General features: G+C 37.0%; 1 protein-coding gene across 8 annotated transcripts in view; it reads right to left on the reverse strand.

The window, feature by feature from the left end:
- The window catches only part of DENND1A (DENN domain containing 1A), a 215670-nt gene that overhangs the window by 124723 nt on the left and 65595 nt on the right, over nucleotides 1–25352 (reverse strand). For 7 of the 8 annotated variants that reach the window (XM_030001058.2, XM_030001055.2, XM_030001052.2 and 4 more), the window contains exons 6-7: nucleotides 1791–1860; nucleotides 596–676 (exon numbers count right to left, since the gene is read on the reverse strand). The exons of the other annotated variant lie outside the window; for it this stretch is intronic. In XM_030001058.2, coding sequence (XP_029856918.1) covers nucleotides 596–676; nucleotides 1791–1860 — 151 coding nt within the window. The remainder of the gene's footprint in view (nucleotides 1–595; nucleotides 677–1790; nucleotides 1861–25352) is intronic. 8 annotated transcript variants of the gene reach the window in all.

Consider the following 25352-nt stretch of genomic DNA (forward strand, 5'->3'; position numbering starts at 1 on the left):
ATTTGAAGACAAAAACCCCAAAAGACAAAATTTAAAATACAATCCCATCAATAAAATCCCACATCTACTCTTTCAGTGTTCTTTGACTTAATTTCTCACAAGATACAAAAATGAAATAAATCCTTTTTTGTGTTAGTTTTTTTCTTGGGGGGAGGAAGAGGAAAAGGAATCAGAAAATGCGATAAACAGTTAATACTCAAAATGCTGCTATGACAGGTACGTGACTGTTTGCTTTGCAGTCTTGTCCCCCTTGCATACTTGCAAGATCTAGGAGTTCTGCAGAAGTGTGGGCAATAAATGTCATGTTGCTGCTCTGTGACCTCTTGCAGGTCACAGACGATATGGTGAGAAATTTCCATGGGGAATATACACAATCTTCCTCCAACCAAAGAACAGCATTTCAAAGACATTTGAGGTTAAGGAAAGGGAAGCAGAGGGCCCCAAATGTGAAAAGGGGAATTTCACAGCTCTGTGTCCTCACAGGAAAACAACATCTGTGTACCAAGTTCCAAAAAGAATCGCTTTTGACATTCCTCTGTTATGATATGTAATGAAAATTAAATACCTTAGTTTACATCTCTCCCACTTCACTTACCACTCCAAGATGAACAGAGGTTCCTGGCTCAGGGATGGTAAGTTTATGAAATGTTTCTAGGAGCTCACTCCTTTGACTATCCTGAAATAAGAAGGAGAAAAAAAACAAAAAGAAAAGGAATACTAAGTAGGCATTGCTGTAACAAGGTAAACTCCAAGATGGAAGGGCAATGTTTGTGGAACTGGGGGCTTAGAGAATTTGCAAGTGTAAAGATAAATGGGGAAATAGATTTATACATTAGACTATGAACAGAAACAAATGTAGTTTCCTGTGACAGAAAACTGGGTTTTATAACATGATTTTTTAGAATACATTTTTTTTCATATGTATTTCTACGTATTTCTCCAACCTACTGAGTCACCAACCTATGCCCTACATAGTTGCTCAGCTCAGAGCAAGCCAGTTTTCACTGCAAGTTCTTTATAACAACTCACTAGCTTAGGGTAAAGCCAAATGTATGTCATCTGTCTAGATGAAGATGTGATCCTAAGTGCTTCTACCTCAAATGTGAAAGATTCTGACAAATGCAAAAATACAATTATTACCACAAAATGAAATAAATCAAAGCAGCAACCTAACTGCAAAGATTATACTTTTAATATTCTAAATACATGAAACTAGACTAGGTGTTGCAATCATATATGTGATTTCTCTGTATCACGAATTATCATTTATAAACCTAGAAGCAAATTTTAATAGCTTAGTTTGCTTTAAAAGCAGAACAGCATCGGAAGGGCTTAGGCTAGATGATGTTATATGGGTAAGCATTTTGCATCAGTAAGCTTAGTTCTCCACTTACTTTACATGACAAATAAACTTGCGTAAGACATCTGTCAAGGATTCGTGAAACTGCAATACAGGATTTGCATGGATGTGCTGAATACAGTTCAGGTAATCGAAAGGTCTGCACAGTATGGGTGACTGCAGGGAAACCATTAACTTGTGTGGGATCCACAGTCACATTCTTGGACTTTATCTTTTCCCAAAAATAATTTAAAAGCACACTTATTTTTCAAAGGCACTTGCCAAGCTTTCAGCTTGGCTGAATATGAACTTCTGTATTACTGCATCATACAGATTAATAACTGACAGTCATCTCTGATATAAGCACTTCTTAAAACAGCTTGTTTTCATCCCCTCTCCCTCATTTGATATTGGGGCAGGGAAAAGAAGGGTTAGTACTTCAGAGTAATACCTGTCCTTTTGCTGAATAATCTGCCAAGACATTGAGCAGCTTATAAAAGACTTCAAACCATGGGAGGTAACTAAAAAAAAAAGAAAGAAAAAGCATATATTTATTTAACTTGCTAAATCTCAGCTAATAAATCCAAGATTGCTGGCCTTTACTATATAGATGCATCCTAACAACAGCCTCCGCCGGACAAGGCACTTTGTAATTATCTGTTAGGAAAGCCACATCAGACCTTCCATTTAAAGGAGAACACTGCCAGAAGGTTGAAGCATCCCTTTCCTTTGAGATCTGAGCTTCAGTATTTACTCTTCCCCAGCGTTTCCAGCCACCTGTGGGCACTAAACATCAAATGTAGCACCAGCTGTAAACAAACTTTGGTATCAGCCAGGCCAGTGCTGGGAGTTCACCTTCCTTCTGACCCTGTACATAACAAACATACAGGTTAAAAAATCCCATCAGATTGTAAGATAAATGTACACTAATGTTCACGTATGGTGGAACATTTTTAATTGTAATTATTTCCCAAAGTATATGTTGAATAACTAGTCTTCTGTACAGCTGCTGTGGATCCTAGTAAACCAAACATGCAGAAAAATCCCACCTTTTTCATTTACATTCCATTTCCATGCCACAAAATAAGACAGACAGCTAGGATGTTACTTTTCACTACGGTATGCTTTGATATGATTTTGTGCCCTATTTTTATTGCACAGTTCTTTATTTCAATTTCTTTTTAAATACCAGCAAGGAATTTCCCCTCAGCTGCAGCGAATAGAAAAGCTAGTTTGCATGACGCACAAACTGATTCTTCTTTTAATCACAGATGCTTTCTGAAGCAAATGGATTCTATTTTGATATAGTTAGACAGGATTTAAAGTTTTTATAAAATATGACTACATCCTGACAACTATAAAGAATTGAGTGCCCCATGGTTCCTAACTGTACAGCTTTTAGTAATAAATGAAGTGAGAAGCTATATATGAGACAGATAAAGTGAATGGCACTCCATCATTAACATTTGTTTGAAGCTTGCAAATGCTACTGTAAAATGTAAGTAGCTTATCAAAATATACTGATAAGCAACTTAACTTTTCAAGTTATATGACAGTATTATCATTTAAATTAATATGCTCTAAGCATCTCTACAAACTATGTAATAGAATAGAGCAGAAAGACAGACAATTACCACTTTAAACAGCATTTAAGTTTGGCATTATATTGTAAACAATCAAGAAGGATTAGTTAGAAGATAAGTTTCTTTCTTTCTGTTTAGTTAAATAAACTTCAGCAGAGTTAAAAGCCATTACAAGAATAACAAGAAATCCTCTCAAAACATATCTGCTAAGTAGAGATTAAGAACCTGGTAAACAAATCCTTGTAAGGCATCTATCAAAAGAGTTTGAAAAGACAGAAAACCAAGAAGGCAGAAAGCTCCCCGACAGTATGACACCAAAACTTATTTCAGGAAGGTATATTTAAAGTTCTACTTGATTGCTCAGGGATCTTGCTGGAAAACTACATTTACAGAATTAGAATGAGAATCTTTTAAAATATTATTGTGTTTCTAATGCATGTGTCAGTATAAAAGCAATAAACAAAAGCAAATTACCTCAGCTTCTAATTTGCCAGAGTTGCACTTCATTTAGAGCCCCAATGCCTGCAGGTGAGGACAGACCAAGTTCTCAGCACCGTTTGCAAGATGTGGTGCATATACCCAACAGGGACAATGCTGAGCTCTGAAACCAAGGTCAGGTTGTGTTCTTTCTTCAAAGATTTACTTATCTGTCCTGTTGGGGGGCCTAAACCTTACCTCACTACAGATTCAAGGGAGTTTTCTATATTACTGCAATACACCAAACATGACAAATCTATAGGTTCTATCCATGAGAATACTCCATCCAAATCCAATTTTAATTCTTTCGCTCAGCACCTAGAAAAGAGCTTGTATGATTCTAATAAAAATAGCCCAGATAAAGTCTCAAACTCACACAATGTCAAAACATCAGCAAACCCTCCATATAACCAAAGGGAAGGTGTAGCCCTATTTCTGTTATACTTGCATACTCCTTGTTGGCTTCCCCTTTTCTCTTCACTAGTATCTTACAACGAACTTCATTGTTGTCCTTTGTCTAACACTAACTCTTCCTTGTTTTAAGCCATGATTTCCAAATAATGGTTTAACACCTCAGCACAACTGCTTCTTTTTCTTATTTTAAGAGTAACTTTGCATTTTGAGGAGAGAACCTTCACAGTTTTGAAGTTGGGGAAATTAGCTGGTATTTGAAGCAGACTTCAACACAATACAATACAATACAATACACAGGGATCTATGCGGCTCTTGCTCAAGAGAGTGCAAGACAAGATAAAACAAACCAACCCACCACAAAATTGCATACATTATGCAGACAATCTCACTTCAGTTGTCACCTCCCTGCTTTGTCACTGCAGAATTCAGGATCTCTCTCATCCTGAAAGCTTTGGATACATCAGAAAACTAATTTATCCTGCCATCTTCAATACTTTTACTTTGTCACTTATTCCATGTGTTTACTACTCAAGAGTGAACCAGTTCTGCTTTTATTAGACTAAATTGTGACCAGTTAAAGTTGAAAAAAATAATTTAAAAAAAATCAAGAACTATAGTTATCTGAATTTGTTTCTAGATCTCTGCCAAAAGGAAAAAAGAAAAGATGTGGATTTTTTCTTGCAAAAAGCAAATCCTCGAGGCAGCCTTTAAACACCCCCTCCAATGAAACGAAGGTTGAACTTATAACCAAAAACTTTCTGTACCACATGCAACTTAAGTAGCACAACTGGTAGCACTACTGAAGATTTATGGCTTATGACTTGCTCATATTTAATTTGTAACCAAACACTTCCCCTTCCTCTTAGCTACCTTAGAACTTTTGATTAACTCTTGTTTTCACAGGTCATAGGTTAAACAAAGGAAGGGAAGCGCTCTGGAGTGAAATTGCCCAGAGCACCATAGCATGCGAGCGCATGCAACCGCGCGCGCACACCAACACACACACACATCCCCCTTCAAGCAACATCAAAAAAGCAATAGACTAGAGATTCTTCAAGGGAGTTGAAGTTCAAAGACTCCAATAAGCATAAATCAGATTGTGGCTGAAGAGTAAACAAAAAGAGAAGGGCAATCTGAAATCTTAATTTTTTTTAATTTTACACCCGTTTCCAGTTTCCTCACACATGTATACACACACATACAGTGACATATTTGCCACAAATCATGAGAATCAAATCAAAGCCTAATCAAATTAGGCTTCTTCAAGCTGACAGATCAGTTTAGCACTCTGCTTTTCTCTCCCTCTGAATGTTCAGTGTGCGATGCAGCCTCAGTGCTGGAGACAGGCCAGTCTGACGGGAAACAAGTATGAGCACAGGAAAACTGCTTATTATGCTACATAAGGTCTGCACAAACTCTACTGCACAAGTTGCACAGTACCTTATTCAGTAACTCATATGTCATCACCTTTTTAGTGCACTCCTTGAAAGTACAAAACATCATTAGTTACATGTGTCATAGCAATTAGGGTCAGTCAAAACGTTAAGACAACAGTGCTGCATTGCAGCTTGTAAATACAAATGTTTCCAAAACTGTAGTGTTTAAAGAAGAGTGGTGCAAAACCAACAACTGACAGGCCAGGCTGAGACAACAGGAAAGATATAAAAAGAAGCAAATTAGCATGATAACAAGCCCCAGCAATCCCTGTGGGTAGGGTGTTTGCAGTTATGAAGAGGTCCACCTTTACTAGAGCAGACTTGCAACAAGAAGTAGAGCCTTTTGTACTCTGACTCCACAGCAAGCTGAAGGCAACAGGGGAAGGCAGAAGGATGCAGATGACCTGTGCACCGACAGCTGCAAAAGGTACAACTCGCCAGCCAGCGCTGCTCTCACAAGTCCAATGTATACTTCAAAAGTTACACTGAACAGAAAATGTCATCACCCAATATTAGCTGCTACACAGATGAAAATGCTGTACTGCAGTCAATTTAGCTTTGAATTTTTCAACATATTAATCCACTCGTGCGCTTTAACATATGAAAGGAAAAAACTACTCTATCACAGCAGCATGTGAGGTCACATTTTCTGACCTCCAGAAAGGACTGCAACCAAAATTGGAAAACATTAAGCTAGCACTTTTGAAATAAAGCAACTGCATTTATATGCACATACATATACACACATACACGCAAATATTGTCATTCCCCAGCAAGGAGACAGTAAGAGATGACCCAATAGAACTTCCTTTAGTGACACTAAGTTGCCAATAGCAATGAAAATGGGCAGAAAAGTCGATTTCCAGGATCCTCCTACTCTCATTAAACACTTAATACAAAAGCTTTTAAAACCAAAACATTTATTACCATTGTTTTCAATCAACTTTTTTTTTTTTAAATAATTAAAAAGAAATCCTCCCTCCAGTTGACTCACACTAAGGACCAATAACTGAAACTAACACTTCAAATTTAGCCAGGTCAAATGGTACTTATAGATATAAAGCAGAAAGGCCACAACACCACACCACAAAATGATGCCTCGTTTTAATCTATTACTAGTCTAAGCCCTCTTCTACCCTGTTTGACATAGGCAATTCTGGAAATAAAATTTTCAGTATCTACAGTCACAAATGTAAGTTAGCCTATGGCAAAAACTATACAAGAAGGCACTGCAGATTTCACTGCACTGCTCTAGTACCCAGTCTACCATGCAATTACCCAGTTTTGGATTTTAAATGAAGGTAAACTTTCCCCTTTAAAAACACCTTACCTTACTGGAAGATCAAAGGATCATGCTTCATAACTTCAGTACAGTGCTTTGGCTACTGTCCTATGCAAAATGAAGGGCTCATTCATAATAAGTTATGGGACTTCAAGCTGCACAAACAAATGAGAGCTACTGTTTTAGCTCTATCAGAATATAAAGACTGCCTTCCAGCAACCACAAAAGCCAATAAAGTATATACAAACTCAAGACAATAGCTCTATTATAGTGACTGCCTATATGTAAAGACATGCAACTAATTTAGTCAAATGGAATTGCCCAACAGTAAATACGAAAATGCAACATCTCTAAGAATAGCAAAGGGGAAATCTTTAAGCAACATATCTACACTGACATCCAGTTGATTTCTTTCTCAAGTAAAAGATGCCTTCCTCAGGAAAAAACAGCTGTTTCTTATCCAGTTCTGAAGCACAGCTAATGAATGGAGGTTTTGATAATAAATATACTTCCTTTGAAGTGTGAAAATTTCACCATTATCATTTCTTTTGATATTTTTTGAGCACTCATTAGAATGAAGGAGAGTCATAAGTTATAGCATGCACCACTCAATCACTATAGCTATCTCACAAATACCATGTACATCCAAGGTCAAGCGTAAAGAGAGTCTGGGTAAACAGGCAAACATGGTGTGCAACCAGGAATTTTACTTGCTGTTAGACAGGTATACCTCCAATGAAGTCAACTTAAAAAGGGAGAGATTTTCCAGTGTTAGTTGTAACAGACAACCACAAAGAAGGAAGCAATAGCAAGATAACCAAAGAGTGCAAGACCGTTGCAAAAGCTGAACTCATCAAAATAAACTCCCACGGAGCACTACAGACGTTAAAAGTGTATTGAGAACTTCGGCAGCAAAAATGCTACATATTCCAGTGTAGCAGCAGCAAACCCCAGTGGCAAGGTGTACCTTTTAAAATTATTTATGCGTATTTGCTAATTACCATAGCAACTGCTTATAAAACTAATTTTTAACATTGACAGCTCCAGCATTCAATTTTACTGGTGTGCTGACACCATGAAAAAGCAAAGCAAACACTTCTGGAAAGGTACCTGTAGTACCTTTGGTTTCCTCTGAACCATACAAAGACAAGTACCACCTTAGTTCACACAGTCCGTAGATAGGCAGAACAGCATTTTTGTATATATATCTTTGTCATTTGAAATCAATGAGACTGAGTAACTAGTCTAACATCAACATATTTAATGCAAAAACTCCTAATAGACTGAGTTGTAAGCACACATAACTTTTATTCCTTCCACTCACACAGATCAGAAGTGGAATTTTTAACATGTATTTATTTATAACACATACTATATACTTTGGTAACAGCATAACCAACTGCCATCTCCCTTGCAAAACAGAACAGTCATTTCCATTTTACAGATGGGCATAGACCTGGTACTTAGTTGTGTCAGTGAAATCACTACGAAGCCCAGCAGGTTCTTATGTGTCAAAGTATTGGTCTAATGAGTGAAACACCTTTTCTTTCATGGGCACACTCACATGATGTGAGTGACTTGTACCAATAGGTGTACGTATGCCTCATTCTTTATGTCCGCTTCAAGCAACATCACTGTTCCAAACTTGAAATCCTTTAGGAGAGTAACGTGCAAGATCAAGTTCTCAAGTGAGGTTCAGCAAATTGAAAAAAGATGGAGTTTATTATTATTTCTACTACTATTATTAATTTCAACATATTGACCCAATCAATGTTTCTGGTGAAGCAGAACATACGTTTTCTGACTCAAGGTACTTGTCGTTACCTGCAGGACAAATGACAGATCCTTGCATCTGGAACACAGAAGGCATCTCTGTAGATAATCCCACCACTGCCGTGTTTGAAAGAAAACGGGCATGGAAAATGTATCAAAAATTACTACAGTCTCTTGGAGACTAGTTATTTTAAGAATTCTTGCATTTAAAGATAAAAATGCAATTTATACTTAAAACCAATACTGCTTCTTTCCACCCTCCTGCACCTGGTAACTAATGATACTCCTCCCAGACAGCATTACTCCTAATGTTAGCAATCATGTTCTATTTTAAGTTATTAATGGTGATTGCAGTTTCTGATCATGAGCTAAGGTATGTTTGCCAGTCTCCATGCTCTTCAGTGGTTTTATGCAGACACAATTTTAAATAGCAAAACACTTTTTCCTTCCTTTCATTAAAAATGTGAATTTCCCTTTTTAATTATTTTTAAATTCCACCTTAATTTTTAACAGCTAAGACTAAGTTAAATGACTTAACTACATATTTTAAAAAATAATCCTTTTTCTCCCCTCAAGAGAGAGATGAGTCTTCATACACCTATTATTTTGCTTGCAGTAATACACTATTAAATTTTTTTTTTCACCTTCCTTTCCTTCCCCCACCCAGTGTTTCCAGCATTTTTACAAAACGCATTTGAAAGACCCAAGGCATCTCTGGGCTCATTTGGGAATTTCCGTAGGCTAAATTCCCAGTTCAGCCATTCATGTGTTCCAGTGTCTTCCCCTACACCTTAAGGAACTCAGTACATCATTATTCCCTCTTCTAGACTCAGTCTATTGACACATTCTCACACTTGTAAGCTTAAACACATACACACATACCCACAAATCTCCATAGCAACATCTGTGCATGTTGATGAGATGCAGGCTTACCTTCCACAGGATCAGCCAACAGCCTTTTCTGAACATCAGCTTTTTTTTTTTTTTCATTTCAAAGTTTTGTCTCTGCATTAGACCTCAATCCATTGTAAGTGCCTCTGCCACTGTAGAAAGCCATCCGAATCCTTTCCTTTTCTTGTTCTCACAGGATTTCTTTCCTTTTTGCATTTCCCCCAGTTTTGTTAAAAACTTCCCTTTGATTATTACCCATGAGTGGTCTTTCCATGATTCCAAGAGATTCAGTTAAGAGTTCTGTAGCTTAAGCACGTGACTCATACATATTTTAGAAGTATTTAACCCTACAGAACTGGCCCACACAGATCTTATATGCATCTCGTCTTATGAAGCATCTTAATACTATATAATTGTCAACAGAAAGTGCTTACTTTGGTGACTTGCCACTGTGTATTAATAATAAAAGTCAATTAAAACATTCCCTTTCCTGTTTTTCTACCCAGTGTGACCAAGTATAAGCAGTTACAGCAAATCTCACTCGCACAGACTCCCAAGTTCACTAAATACCACTATTGAACCCAACCGTTCCCCAAACAGCTACAGTGGCTCTTGAAACACAGCAGCAACGTCTCTCACAAAAGACAGCTCAAAGGAGCTGAATACACCCCTTCAACAACATGAAGCCAGAAAGCCGTAACAAAGAGATTTATGATGTAACAATTTTACATTTTAGTCAAGCTAAAAAGTGCAAGGGCAGCTTGAGATAACCATTCCAAGGGTCTTTTGTTAGTGTGCTAACATCTAATTGGGACATCACAAATGGAACTGAAGTCTGAGTTTGACAAAGCTGTCACCCTTTCTCGGATTCTTTGTGGTCACTCTAAAACCTTGGAGGAGAGGGGGGGGGGAAGTCCAGTGCAGCTGCACTGTGGAATTTATGTAAATAAAACTAATTCAGAAGAACTTTAGCATTACAGTACACGACATCATGAAGCATCTATCAACCCAGCACACAGTAATCTCCCCTGCTTCTCGCAGGAGCACTCTGTGAAGGAAGAAAACAACATAATTTTAGAGTCTGAAAAAGAAACAGCTTTTCCATGAAAAACATGACTTGGACTTACACTGAAAAATATTTTCAACAAGAAGAATCTGTGTTTTAAGAACCTGGAGCATTACACTTCAGACTGGAAAATAGGAATACCACACCTTTCAGCTTATAGGTCCATGCATTAACATCCTATATTCTGTACTAAGAAACTGTACATTCACAGACACAAAAATATAGGCATAATTTAGAATGTACAAAATTTTAAGTATCTTTGATAGTCAAGCTTCCTTCTTGTGAATTACCCATCACTGCAAAATTTAAGAAAGTTTATTGAATTTTATGATAGAATATTTTGGTTTTAATTTATTTCAGAAGTATCTTTAAGGTCTGGTCTGTTGTTAGGGACTTTCCGCTTTCCCTCTAGTAGATGACTCCTTTTTAAAAAGCAAAGATTTTTAATTTCTAACATGCAAGTTATTCATATGATTGGGAAAACTTGCCAAGTGATACTTCTCCAGTCAGTCCTCACGGAGAAGAGAGTAAGTAATTCATTTAGAAGACAGAACCTAGGGTCTGCTGAAACAAAATGCAAAACTGTAAGTAGATTTGGGAGAGTACATACATCTCTAAAGCTTGGGGCACAGGCTGACGACAGAAGAAAATAACTGTGCAATTTGATCAGCTTTACAACACTGCAAGCCCTACTACACAAGGCTTTTATGGAGTAGAAAGCTGCACTTCTTACTGTACCCAGCTAATATAAGCATGTCTTACCAGGTATACCTCCCTCCTCAAATTTAGCATGCTAGGATGATTAACTCTGGAAGATCAAGTGCATTATCTCAAAAAAAAAAATTGTATGTTTTTAGTAGATGTAAAATTAAACGGGAAGCCCCATAAACTCCCAAACACAATCATAAGGTCGCTTGCTCCTTTTCAGAAGAAAAAGTTGTAAATCTTTGGGGTTTTTTAGTTTAAGACCAAGAAAGAAACTTCTCAAGCATGTTTAAGAGCAAAGGACTGAAGTAGCAACATGAAATAAAGGCACATTAAGAAAAAAGTTTGTTTGCATTTACAAGGCAAACACTGACAATTATGTCTTTATACTCTTATTAAAACCACAGGCAAAGGATATCCCATAAAGCACACTTGGGGAGAAGATGGGCATACTGAAGTGCTTGACAGTTTATAGTATGATTTATGAAATGCAACAAGATAGCACTGGAGTTAAAAAGACAACAATTATGTTCCACTTAATGCCAAAAGGAATACATTGAACAATGTTTTTACTTGGCCAGGGTAAAATGCTCTAATTAACAAATAAGAAGAGGGCAGAGAACAGCCTTAAACTGAGAAAAGTTACAGATGACACTGGCACTAAATTTCCTGGACTTTAAAAAAATTGGTTATGAAGTAGCTAGAGCAGTCTGGCACATGAGGCTTGATTTTAAAAAAGTAGGATGCATTAGACAGCACGAGAGCCTGAAGATCACCACTGAAGTGACAATACAGAGAAAGGATTCCAAAGGCTTAGCTTGTCAAGGAATCTCTCTTCTCAAACCACGTTTAAAAGCACACATGAAAGTGCGGGAAGAGAGAATTCTAGATGTGGCAGACAATCAGAGATCCCACTAGGTTTGAGACATCTGGCATCAGTTGAAATCCATCACATTTCATTTGTGGATCAAAGACTACTGTTAAGTCTATCACAGGTTGAAATAGTAGATCCTGCACAGCCTTTTCATCCCAATGCAAATTAACCCTTTTTCCTTGACCAGAGAAACAGCTCCTTTTCATTACAGACTCCAATCGTCTGTGCTTGTTGAGCTATGTCCTCTAGTACAAAGTTTCAGCTGAAATTTCAGTAGAGTTACAAACTTTTTATTATAAATCAAAAGTGCTCCCAATCAGCAAAATGCACAATGTGCTACAGCACACTGCTGTAGTAAGCTCCAAAAGCCGTGGGACTTTGGCATATTTTGTAATGCCAATAAATTCCTGAAGAGAAGAAAAATTTTACACACCTCTATGTTCAAGAGCCACACTGAAAGGCTGTTAAGGACTTTTGCTCAGCTACTAAAGAAATTTGCCACATATTGGAAAGTTGAAGCTGAGCATCAGGTGTGTTTTCTATAATCTCTGTCTTTCCCAGGGCCTTTTATTCTTGAACCAGAGGGGTTTTTTCCTACCCATATATTTTGAATTAGTCATTAGCCATCAACCTATGTCAAAGGCTAAGGAGAAAAAAAAAAAAAAAACAAACCAACCCTGAGTCCCAAAAACTCTGAGTTAAGAAACTCTGAGTGTAATAAATATAGCTCAAAAGCCATCCACATCATTACTGTAACAGGTTCAAAAGGTAAGTGACTCCCAACGGGCCAACACATTCTACCTCTAGAGCGACCAACCTTGTGTAAGACCAATGCCCATCTCTGGAAAAGAACAACTCATTAGGACATGAAGTTATATTTAGAGTAGAATAATCAGAACTGTCAGACCAATACTTAAGGAAGGTAAGTATCAATTAGCTAAATCATAGGAGGAAGGCCAAGGTTTTCACTGGCTAATCACACTGTCACACGAGAGAGAGAATTAATTGCCTTCTGAGCCACAGAAAGGAATATCTACTTAATAAAAGCATACCACATGGAAAATATCTCGGTCTCACAGATCAGCACCATAAACTGATTTAGAAAAAGCTTGGAGAATCATATCAATAAATACAAGAAAGGTTTTAGTAAGAGGCAAACGTTTTAGGATCAAGGTGGCAAATATCCCATTTCTGAATATAGAGGGGAGATGCATACTGAGAAAACCTGATAAGCCCAGACTGTTTTTTTTTCAACAGATAGCATTATATCATTCCAAGAACAAAGCAGCAAAGCTGGATAATGCAGCTTCATACCTGTATGTGTTCATAAGAGAATGTGCTAGGATACTATGTTAATTCTTTGCATTTTAGTAAATTAAATACAGAGAAAATTGGGGTAGGGAATGAGAATATTCCAGTAACAAAGAGAGAGAAGTCATTAATTATATGTAACCCTCTTTATATGCACAGGGAGGGAACTTCATTACTGTGAAGAAATATTCGCATGTTCAGTAGTTGTACACGTCTCCTAATAATAAGCAAAGTTTGGTCCCCAAGTCAGTTGGTAGCAAGTCATAAAAGTTAAACTCAAATCCAACCACAGCTGAAGGAGCCAAGAGAGAAATTCATGATTTTTTCAGTGTTGTGGTGGTACTTGGAATTCATAATTTGGCAACGTGAGAAACTGGGCTAGTCACGTAAGAATCACCTTACTTACAGCAAATAAGCATTTGTAATACAAGATGCGAATGCAGTCCTTGAATTGAAGACTATAAAGATCAAGTCAGGGAGTCTGATATTTGATTGCAGGTTGTCTATGACTACAGTATACAATGTTTTAGGATTCACAACCAACATTTAGATGTAACTTGTACTGTACAGTTTGGAGGAAGATCTGTCCCCTATCAAGCACGTTCATAAACAGCCAAAGTTACAAATTAAGGTTTTTATTTCAGAACCATGCACAATCGAGATAACACTGCCTCTATGAAGCCTTATAAAGCCTTTTTCCTATTATTACAGTGTGGCTGAATCACATTTTCTATTGAAACAATATGCAGAAGTCAACTTATGCAGCTTTTCTCAGCAGTTCTACCTCTCAGAACAGCCCCTGCTTCTCCAATTACCACTGCATAACCTGAGGGCTCCTGCCACGTCTTGATTTTTGAAGGAGGAAGTTGCCATGTAATCTCGTTGGGGGAATGTTGTATACATCTGTCAGCAAGTACAAGATGGTCTCATTCCTGACAGATGCATTTTGTAAGCCTTCAGACAGCAACCCAAAAGTGATCCATTTGCAGAAGAGAAGATCTATCCATCCTGTACTTTAACTACTTCCTCCCTACTTTTTCGATTCTATGGAACTGGGTTTTCCCCAGGGTGATGCGCTAATTCATTTTGTATTAGCCCTAGAATGGAAGTTTCCAAGCCAGTCAGCCAGGGCCAAAGGTAATAAAAAGTGACATGATTTAATTATTTCTGTTACAGTTGTTCAGCAACTAAAGAAGGTGTGACATGAAGCCCTAATTAATTAAGTAAAATTGGTTTCTGGTCAGTAGGCAAGACCAGTGAACTAGCTGGACTAGAATGCAGTATTCTTAGCTTTATCTAATTCCACCAGTAGCAATACATTAGTATTACTAACACTTGACATTTTTTTGTTGTGATCCTTCTCATTGATATTTTACAAAAGTGTTTTGACTTGCAGTCAAGATTAAAGCTTTGGCAAAATCTGCAGTAAACTTCCTTTGACACACCTTCACTATTCTTTAAGTTCACTAGAAGTCAGTTAAATTAGCATTGTCCTGGATTGGTAATATAGGGGGAAGAGGAGAAGGAGGTGGGAGGATTGTTTTAAGGGATTCTGGGTCTCTGAGAAGGATAGCATTGAGAGAGATCAAATAGCTATAAGTCATAACTAACTTTATATTGTGTATTTACTCATTATTTTCTGAAAGCAAATACTGTTCTTGTTTCACATTTTCACAAGTTTTGTCAAGAAACTCCAATGATGCAAGATAACGTCAAAAAATTGGAGGTCAGAACTCTGTGTTACCTAGAGGCATACCAAAACAACAACAAAACTAAAACGGCAAGACAATAGCACAGAACCGATACTTTCACTATACCAACATCATAATTTTTGCTCCAAGAGGGAATATTCAGAATGAATGGCACTTACCACTGCTATAAAAATTACCTGGAGTTTGTTCAGCTAAATCAATTGACAGTTCCAATCCAGGACTGTTACATGACAGCAACTGTTCCATCTGAAAGCTAATTTCCATCTGAAATCTAATCTCTGGTCTTACACAAGTGGAATTTTTTTTTTTTTTTTTTTTTTAGTTATTTATTTTGGCAAGAATTACCCTGAGGTTATAAGGCGGAAAAAAAAGACGACCAAAAATCATGCATGGAAACAACTGACAACAGCTAAGATCTTAACTGGTCTACCTTTCTCCTTCAACCCCTGTATCACTGATGCATCTTTTACCTGTCCATCCTTACCTCTAGCTCTTTCCTAAAACCATCATCAGGATTCACTTCTCCCTTCTGCACATATTCCTCAGGCTATTAATTTTGCTCTTCACTTTTACTTCAAATAATAATAATAATAATAAAGTAATAATAGAAAGTTTCCAACAGGAATGCTCTGCTATATTATAGGAGCACTCCGAAGTCAACATACTTGTGCCTCTGACTGCACTTCCATGAACACAACATCCATGAACTCAGATCCCCAATTTTACTACTGCTCTGACTAAAAGCAGCAGGCAGCAGACCGAGATGAAACAAGAATAAAGGACTGTGAGCAGAGAAGCGACTCTAGGATAAGAGCCCTGCATTAGTTTATATGGTCAACAGCTTCAGGAAATGTACAGAGTAACTCAAAGCTGTGGTAAACTCAGTCTGGGACAGCAGAAGTTTCTTTCCCTTGGCCCTGCACGTCTCGTTATAGTTTTCAGAGTCAGCAAGTGAAAATTTCTACTAAAAGGAGAAATAAAAAAACCACGAAACAGCACCCCTTCTGCCCCCAAGGGAACTATTCAGAGTTCTAGGTTCTAAATATCTGAGACTTGGAATAGTTGCAATATTACCTTACTAGATTAACTAAATTGTCAAGCGTTTAAATATACAGCACAGACTACTTGTGCTTTGGAATCCACAGGCAAGACAAACTAATAACATCTTTAACTTAGAACAATTGCCTAGATCTAAAGTAGGGTACATTATAGCTAATGAAGTGAAACATGCACCTTCAGAGGATTCGTCCAGTCTATCAGGCTTGTAGTTAGTGTGAATGTGAATCACACTCTGGAACCTTCTCCTAGTTCAATTTCTAATTTTCCTATAAATATTATGACCAACAAGATCTGCGGAAGTCTGTGCACAATTTATTGCCACCTTTGGGAAAAAAAACATCCCCAAGCATTCCTAGGTGAAGGTGGTAAACTGCACATTAAAAAGCTTGCATTGCCAGGACTGCTAAAATTTGTGGAACTGTACAAGTTCGTTCACAAATCTTCTTTAAGGATACAAACTTTAAAGACACAGAGGACTAGAAGTGTTTAGGATACCCATAATCAGAGCAAGAATTCTGCTTTGACCAGAACTGGAAGAGTTGACAAATAGCCCAGATCTGGAAACAGCTCATTCTGGAAAGCATTAATCCTGCAGATTTGAGAGCTTGGGACACATCACCTGCTTATTAATATCATTAGAATGCAAGTTCCCCAAACCTGTTGCTGCATGCCTTAAAGCGTTTCCATATTCATGTTCCTTTCCCTGTCCTCCCTATCTCCGCTCTGTGATCCCTTGTTCTTGCATGGCTCCTGACACCACACTATGATTTAGCCCTAGCAGCACGTGCAAGAGAAGCGTGCAAGGAAGCTTATGCTGAGAGAGCTGCGGTTCCTGCTCAGGATCAATAGAAAGCAAGAAATAGCAAGAAGGGAAACACATTAAGAGTTTAACTGAAATGCACATTTCTCTATTACATAATTTCGAACCTGAGAACTACGATGCTTTTTCTTATCACCAGTGTTGCAATAGTGCTTTAGAACAAACTTCCTTCAGCTACACAGCAGCAGCGATCCATTGGTGCAGGTTCTAGAGTGAGATTTGGAAGCATTTTACTATTACGCTCCTCATAATTCAAACTCTGTTTTGTGTCTGTCTTTATAGGTCATTGTTGGCCAGATGGAAAATATTAAGGAAAAAGGATTGCAACTAAATCAATCGGCTGTAGTCTGCTGCCAAAAGGCCCCAGGCTAACTACAAGCAGATTTGCAAGCAGGCTCTGCTCCGTTACAATCTGAGATCTGGCACATCCTTTGCCCTGACTAACAGCAGGAGGGCACAGGGCCAGCTGAGAGCAGCTACTGTGCCAAACAGACTGTGCAGGTCTTACTGCTTGAATGCTTCCACAGAAAAGGAGAATCGATGGGACTCTTTTGTAAACAACTCCCTGTACTTTCTGGCTGCTACTAACTTCAAAAGTGGTATAACTTTATCCCACGACAAAATTAATGCAAGTACACAGCTCAGACTTGTTACCAAAATCAACATGTAGAGAAATAAATACCAGTGTTAAAGGATAACACTTAAACTTTCAACTGAGAATAATGATGTATATATACACATATAGTGCAAAACAAAACTAAAACATCTTTTCTCCAATGCCAAGCACCGCCTAGAAATAATTTAAAAAATGGCTGAACAGTAGCCAAATAAATTATTCATATTAATATTCTTTGCAACCTTTTATTTACATGTAAGAAGGGACTTAAATATGGTTATTGAAAATTTGACTTTTAATGTTTATTTCTAATATAAATACTTCCCAGGAGATACCTTTTTTTTGTACAGCTCATGCATGCAGTTATCGATCAGCAGGTCCAGTTTATCTAGGAAGTTCAGTGGGAAAAAATATTTTCCTAATATTAACCAACTAACCCCTTACACATTCAACATTTTATTCCAGACACCCGTGCCTGCAGTACCTGCCCCAACCGGAATAGATCAGGTACGGCTTAACTGATTTTCCTTAAGCATGTTATCAACAACTGGGGGCCAGGGGGAGAAGCAGACTGGTTGGAGCTAGCATTTCATAGTATTTTATAACAGTAGGATTTATTTTTCTTTTTGCAATCAAGATAAAACCTCAAACTTGATAGATGAACATAAATAACATCTGTTTTTAGTGGACAGTAAGAGAAAAATTGATAGAGAGGGGAACTTCTGTTTCAAACATCATCACCAGCTGATCACATACAATAAAGCATCTGCAGCAGACTCCACATCCCCTACTCCAACCATAAGGTATGTGTCACCAGTGAACAGAAAACAAGAATGAAGGTGTGCATGACAAGGCAGAATAAAAGCCAAGAACCTCAATTCATTTAAAAGCAATGTAACCGGTGTCCTTCCATTACCTAGAAGGACATTTCTTTCTTTCAGAGCATTTGTCATTACAGAAAAATCCACAGTTCAGAACTTGTAACATTTTCTGTCTTCTCTAAATCTTTTCCTATTGCATTTAGTATTCAAATTTTAATTCATTTATATTGACAACATCAGGTACTTTGCAACTATGACTAAAGGACCCAACACAAATTGGTAACATTTTGGAAACATACGTAAAACTGAAACAAAAAAGGTAAAAGAGACTGGAAAAAGAAGAAAAGTATTATGCTACTATGATAAATTACACAAATAGAATTTAACATAGTAAGCATACTGTATTATGTTTAAGAACAATGAAGCCTAGAAATATGAAACCTTACTCCAGCCCTGCCCATTTCTGCTGAGCCGTACATGGAGCTTGCCACTTTTGTGTCGTGATTATGAGGTGTGCGGATTAGCAAGGTTCTACCGTATTTGAGTTTCAACAAAAATATTTAAACCAATTCAACCATGCTTTAAAACTTCAAGTTCAGCTAGCAAAGCCTTTAACAGACCTACTGACACCACAATGAAAACCCCAAAGCTTTTCACTCAGTGTCATTTAATATATTCCCTATTGACTTGTTATTTATCAACTACATCTAGTTGAAAATAAGAATTCATTATTTATGAGTTCAGTGGAATCGACTCCTTTCGATGTCGGTCTTAAAACTCAAAACATCAAAATGCATTTCTATGACTACAACTATGATGTTGCATACAATTTAAAAAAAAACAAACAATTAAGAGGAAATACTGTACACATTTTTCACATATTAATAAAACAGAAAATACAGGCCTCATACAGAATCAACTGGATTCTTTAAGATGTATCTTGGTTTGTGACACTGCTCTTTACACAGACATTTATATACAAAAATATATAAAAAATTCTTTTATATTTTTGCGCATGTACACACAAATGAGTGCATATTCTTATGAAATACATACACACAACATATTGACATGATTAATAATGTTTGTGCTCATTCATGATCAATAACAGGACCAAGAAAAACTAGGAATAAACTTCAATAGAAGCTTTTTAATGATGGGACAGAAAAAAATGCATTATCACATGCTTTTAAGTTTTTAAGACTATTTTAATAAGTGTATTTTATTCCGTTTTGCAGAGAATATAGTTTCAGAAAGCTAATATAACTTGAGAGAGAGTTCAAAATTTATTTAAAGATACTTGAGCAAGATAAGATACTAAGCCTTACAGGCTTTCTGAAATAAGTTTCTAGAGTCTAAAAAATGTTTAATGGCAGAGATGAAAATGGAAGACAACAAATGAGCAGATGTAATACAAAATTTTATTCCTCTTTTCCTGGAACAGTATTTTTAAATAGCTCATCTCTATCTTGTAAAACTTCTAAGGACAATAAAGAAAAACCACAGGAAGTTTGGAAAAACTATACTGGAAACAGTGTATCAGAAAGAAGAAACACAAAGCAGATAGCTAAATTTAATTGATGTCAAGCTCTCTTTTCACTAGGTTCATCCCATTTCCATATATATTCTGACCAGTAACTGAAAATAAAAGCCAGTGTCTGTTTAAGCAAATCAGCAGGGGTAAAAACCCTAAACTTTTAAGATGTAAACTGTTTTATAAACATGTCAAGTTAAAGCAAAATGCCTGCAACAGCAGCAGACCCCTTCCAACCCTGCATACTACATTCATGGCGTTCTCACATTTTCTAAGCCATTTTAGATCAATTTCCTGTCATACACAGAAGAGGAAGTCGAACTGTTTTGCTACAGTTAAAGCTTGTAAGAAACTAGAATTTCTGTGAAAGAAGGTCAGGCTCTAGCTAAGAGTCTTGCCTGCCCCCTCTTCCTTTCTCTGTAAGGTCCATGCAAAGGAACCGAGAAAAGTCTGCATCTTCAACTCTTCCTTACATTCAATGCATGTGTTGAATCCACTGCTAAAAAAAGTAATTTAAAAATCTATGAAGAAGGCAGACAGAGGCTCAATAACATCAGTTTTATTAGGTACAATTTTGTTGTACTGTTGAATCACAGAGAACCAATTTCGCATGACTTATACATGTATTTTTTGTGGCCTTTGCCAATGTCTAACAGAACCAGTTTGCTATTTTCTTTCATCTCTGAAGCTTTTTAAGTAGTACAGGGATTGCAGGGTCGATACACCACAAGGACCAAACAGACTGTCCAAGAAGTGTTCCATATAATTTCCAGCCTTTACCAAACATCTTTTTGGAAGGCTTGAAAGTATCGTATAGATACATATGGAAGCAAAACATTGATTTTGCTTATTACTATTTTAATCAACATACAACTATAGTAAATTCTCATAAAAGAAAGTCTGGACTTTCTTCTTATTTAATTAGACAGTAATATTTTTCTGTGTCCACACAGAAGCCTAACAGAAAAAAAGGAAAGGGAAGAAATCAATTTAAAGAGATAGAGAGAGAGATATGGTGGTGTGTGTGTGTGGTTTTTTTTTTTTAAAGGCTATCTCTGCTCTGGGGTTATGTACAGTGATTGTTACAGCCTAGACTTGTAATTACAACTTTAAATTAGCAAAAGAAATTCCTCCTCTGTTGTAGGCGAGCCTAGTTTCATTATCAGTTTTCTTCTTCTCCTTTCAAAAAAGTGGATTATATGTAAACTTTTTAAAAAAAGTAATTACAATATAAAATTACATAAATGAATAAAAGCACTAATCTCACGCAGGCTACAATGAACTAAGTATAACCCAACCTTACCAAGAAAAAGCCCCCCCAAATCTATTTTACTCAGCTTGCCAAAACAAAAGTACTTAAGGTAACGGTCACTGCATCTGTCACAAATGAAAACTGGGTACAGAATTCAGCAGTCCTGGTACCATGTTGTTCCCTGTGCTAGTTCCCTTCTCCATCTTCCAATTGACTCCAAGATACTAAAATTAAAGTTTGAGTAGTCTACATATATCAATGGTAAGACTGGGGAGGGGGGAGTGGGACACGACACAAACAAATAAAACATCCAAAAAACAGTAATTGCTCTCCTTGAAATCAATGTGAATAGCGACCAAGCAAAAAAACCCACCCATGTACAACCCGCAAGTGGGAAACCAGCAAAACCTCAAACAATAGTTCAGTTACATCTTCCTCAAAGCAGCACGCAGCCAGAGAGGGGACTTTTTTTCCTACTGTGCCATAAACTAAAAAAAAAAAAAAAAAAAAAAAAAAAGAAAGAAAAAGAGTAGTCTAACTACTTTCTTGCCAGGCATAAAATAAACTTCCTATTAATTTACTTATATATATCCAAAGGAAAAATGCAAAGCATGAAGAAACTGTAAATCGGGTAAAAATTTTTAGTTAACAAGAAGAATTCTAAGGCTCAGCCTTCCCATATATCAGACTACTACTCAATACATTAAATTATTTGCCCTTAATGTGATAGTCTGTATAATCCACAGAAGAAAATTCCTATTAACACTAGTTCAAAGCATGCATTACAAATCTGTGCTTTTTCAATGTTCCAAACTTTCATCCAGATAAAGTGCAAATGGGTTGTCCTTCCTTATTCATCTGCAAATATTCCTTCACAGACAACAGCTACAGAACATTTTAGAACAACAACAACAAAAATCAATTTTTCTAATTAAAGTATTTCATAATTTCCATAGGTTATTGAAGAATTTCTATAGGCTCAAGCTTTTGTTGAGCTGAATTACTCCAACTTGACTCACTGACATGAACAAAATGCCCTCTGTTATACACAGGCAGGCACCAAAGCCAACTCTGGAAAAGTGGGTGGAATCCAGCGACACTCAAATTATTTCAGGTGATCAGGAATTAGTGCAGAAGAAGTCCAGCCCTCTGAGGCTACAAAAACCAGCAGAAAACAATTCAAAGAGGATGACAACAACTAAGGGCAAGAATGTTATGCCTTCAATGGAAGAGGATGGCTACAAGGGGGAAGCAGCTTCCAATTTCTTCCACCACCCTTCCTCTCCATCCCTAGAAAACAAGTCATTATTGGTTAATGTTGCACTGTCCTTGGGAGAAACGAGGTTGATTCACCTTTGCATCTACTATTTCCTCCTTTAAAAAATCCCATAGAAGATATTCCAAAAGACTTATCAGCCTTTCATAGTGCACACTTTTACAAAATCAAGCCTTTAAGAAATACCTGAATCAAAACTGTAATATTTGGGTGTTTTAACAGTGCAGGTTGTTCAAAGGATATTGAATCAGTGGGACTTTACCCCTGCAGTAGAGAAACAGCATAAAGTTTCATTGTAAATCAGTTAAGGATATCTTATCTCAGTTTACCATCTATCTGCTTGGTGATTCTTCATGAAGATTACTTTGTTTTGCATACTTTTTTTTTAGCTTAAAATTAACCAAAATTTGTATTCTCCTTCCCACATCCCATTTCGTACCTATTCTTATCACCAGATATACATAGTAGCAACATAACTTATTGATGTGTTGGTACATCTTACTTCAAAAGTACAATTTAAGTCAGGTGAGCCTCCATGCAGGCCAAATAATGAATCCTACCACAGAATCAGCTGAAGACATGCAAAACCCATTAAGTGGAAAAACTAAAAGCTTTTAAAGAAGTGAGTGCACAAGAAGGAGGTTTTGCATATTTAACCCTTCTATAGTGGGTTAATCAGATTTTTAAGTACAATACAGCCACATTTAAAAAAAAAAAAAAGTTGGCAAAATTCTAAAATCAAAATGTATTCCTCCCCCCCCACCCCATGCCCCCAAGTGTAAATATTCTTCTGTGGCTTTTGGCCAAATCAGTGAAAAAGGAAAATTCTAGAAGACAGGACAATTATTTTAAAACAAAAACCACAATAAATGCTAAATTTTCTGCCCCAAAATAATTGAAAGATTTGTGGAACTGAAAGCACTGTTCAGGGTTTGGGATTTTTTTCTTTACATTAGAAGGTATCACAACAGAAGTGTGTTACATTTCGGAGGCACATACACAAACAGTGGTATACAGGCCCTTAAAGCTGTTTGTCCCCTATGCATCAATGCCCTGCCAGTTGGCAAGCCTGAGCCAGGAAGCTGTCAATTCCAATCAAGTTTAGGCGATGCAGTCCTATTAAAGAAGTCTTGCTGGTTAAGGGGCGTCCACTGTTTCCAAAGCATGGGAAAAAAAAAAGGGGGGGGGGGGGGGGGGGGGGGGGGGGGGTGGGGGGTGGGGGGGGGTGGGTGGGTTGTGTTTGTTGTGTTGGTGGGGGGGGGTGGGGGGGGGGGTGGGGGGGGAAGAAAAAAAAAGGGCTCTGCTTTCCTTAGATTTGAGCTGGCAACTTTCACTGACTAGAGTTTTCAAGGAGCTATGAATGAGCTTAACAAAGGAGTTCTGTGGCTAGTTTCTGGCTGAAATCCATGTCAACAGTTTTTAAGGTCACAGGTCACACTAACTAACATTTATTCCCAGCAGACCCTGCTCTAAACACAAGCTGTAAGTAGTACAAATTTGGAATTTTTCTGTAATCCCTTGAGATATTCCTGATCCTTCCACATGTTTCTGCTCAATTAAAAACAATTCTCACTTTGCACCACAAGAGAGGCCCCTGCTCAGAAATCTTATTCTATCCTAAGAATAAATGGACAAAGACTGCAATCAAAGGAAAGGAAAGGGGGGGAGGAGAGGAACTCACAACAAATCACACCAAAAACCTCAAATAACTCCATACAGAATCACATTCAGTTAGTTACATTTTCTGCCATCTGTCACAAACTATTATAGATTCATTTCTTTTTATCTTAGAAAAAGAGTGGTGCAGAGCTTAGCTATTTTGGCCAAGAGGGATTTCCACACAAATGTTTCTGCATTTCACTTCAGAAGAATGATTTTCGTTTTGGGTACAAAAGCTGAATACCCACTGAAAACTTCAAATTAAGTAAAATTGAAATCAGAGTTGCACATGGTTATAGCACCTTCTTAAATCAGTAACTTTGCCCAGTAAGTCTGTGAACCAAAGCAAAACTATGCAAAGTTTTACTTTTTTTTTTTTTTTTTTTTTTTTTTAACTTTAACAAAACTTGGAGCAAGAAAAAAATCTTTGGCCTATATTATTACTGCCCCTTCAAGCAGTTAGAAATAGGTGCTATAGCTCACAGTTTAACAGAAAAAACAGAAATTCTACTAGTTAATAATAAAAAAAATGCAAGGTACCTATTACACAGTTAGAGGAATGAGAGGGTGCTTGTCCACCAAAGTCTAATTACTTCAACTAAGTACGCATAAATCTTGGGGCCTTCAGGGCAATACAACCTGTCCACTACCACACACTTCTCCAGTATTGTCAAAGCAGTAACTACCGTCATCTCATTCACATTCTCTTCTCAGAAAGGTTTTACTATTATTGCTGCTACTCTTTTTGATAGGAAAGGGAAAAAAAGCATATAGGCAGCCTCTGAGGGATAAATGATTGTGTATGGTCTGGCAGCATTTACCTAACAACTCTCAAAGCCGTTCTAATAATATCTGGAGAAAAGAAATTTTGCAAATTAAATACAGCATTAAATTGACCAAAATCACAGTTGTGGAGAAACTGCAGCTAACAAGGCAACATATTTGTCTGCATAGATGGACAAGTACACTGACTTCTGATCACCATAGCTTTTATGAGTTTGACTTCTACTGAAATGGAGAATTGTAACGGACATTCTGTCCAGCTTTGTAAGTTAAAAAACGGTAAATCGTAATATTTTCAAGCTTAGTGACATCCTGGAAAATATATTTAAATACAATCAGTGAAGAATCATATATAAAACAATTTATAGATTTTAATACTCTATCATACACCAGTAATCCAGGCTAGATTAAGAACATAGTGTTTTACACAGCCTAAGTTTCTTCAAAAATGTTAAAAACAATTCAATTAGGATTGCTATATTGTACTGTAGAAGTGCATGGGGTTTGGGGATGTTTTGTGTTTGTTTTTTTTTAAACACATTTTTATTTCAGAGTGGGTTTCATTCAATTTTTCACATTACTGGCCTCAGAATCTTAACTAAAAAATAAGGGATTATGAAGCAAACCAAGTAAAAGCAATAACGTTACTTCAAAACCATTCTGCCAAAT

This window comes from Aquila chrysaetos, chromosome 24 (assembly GCF_900496995.4).
Source record: "Aquila chrysaetos chrysaetos chromosome 24, bAquChr1.4, whole genome shotgun sequence".
Taxonomy (NCBI): domain Eukaryota; kingdom Metazoa; phylum Chordata; class Aves; order Accipitriformes; family Accipitridae; genus Aquila; species Aquila chrysaetos.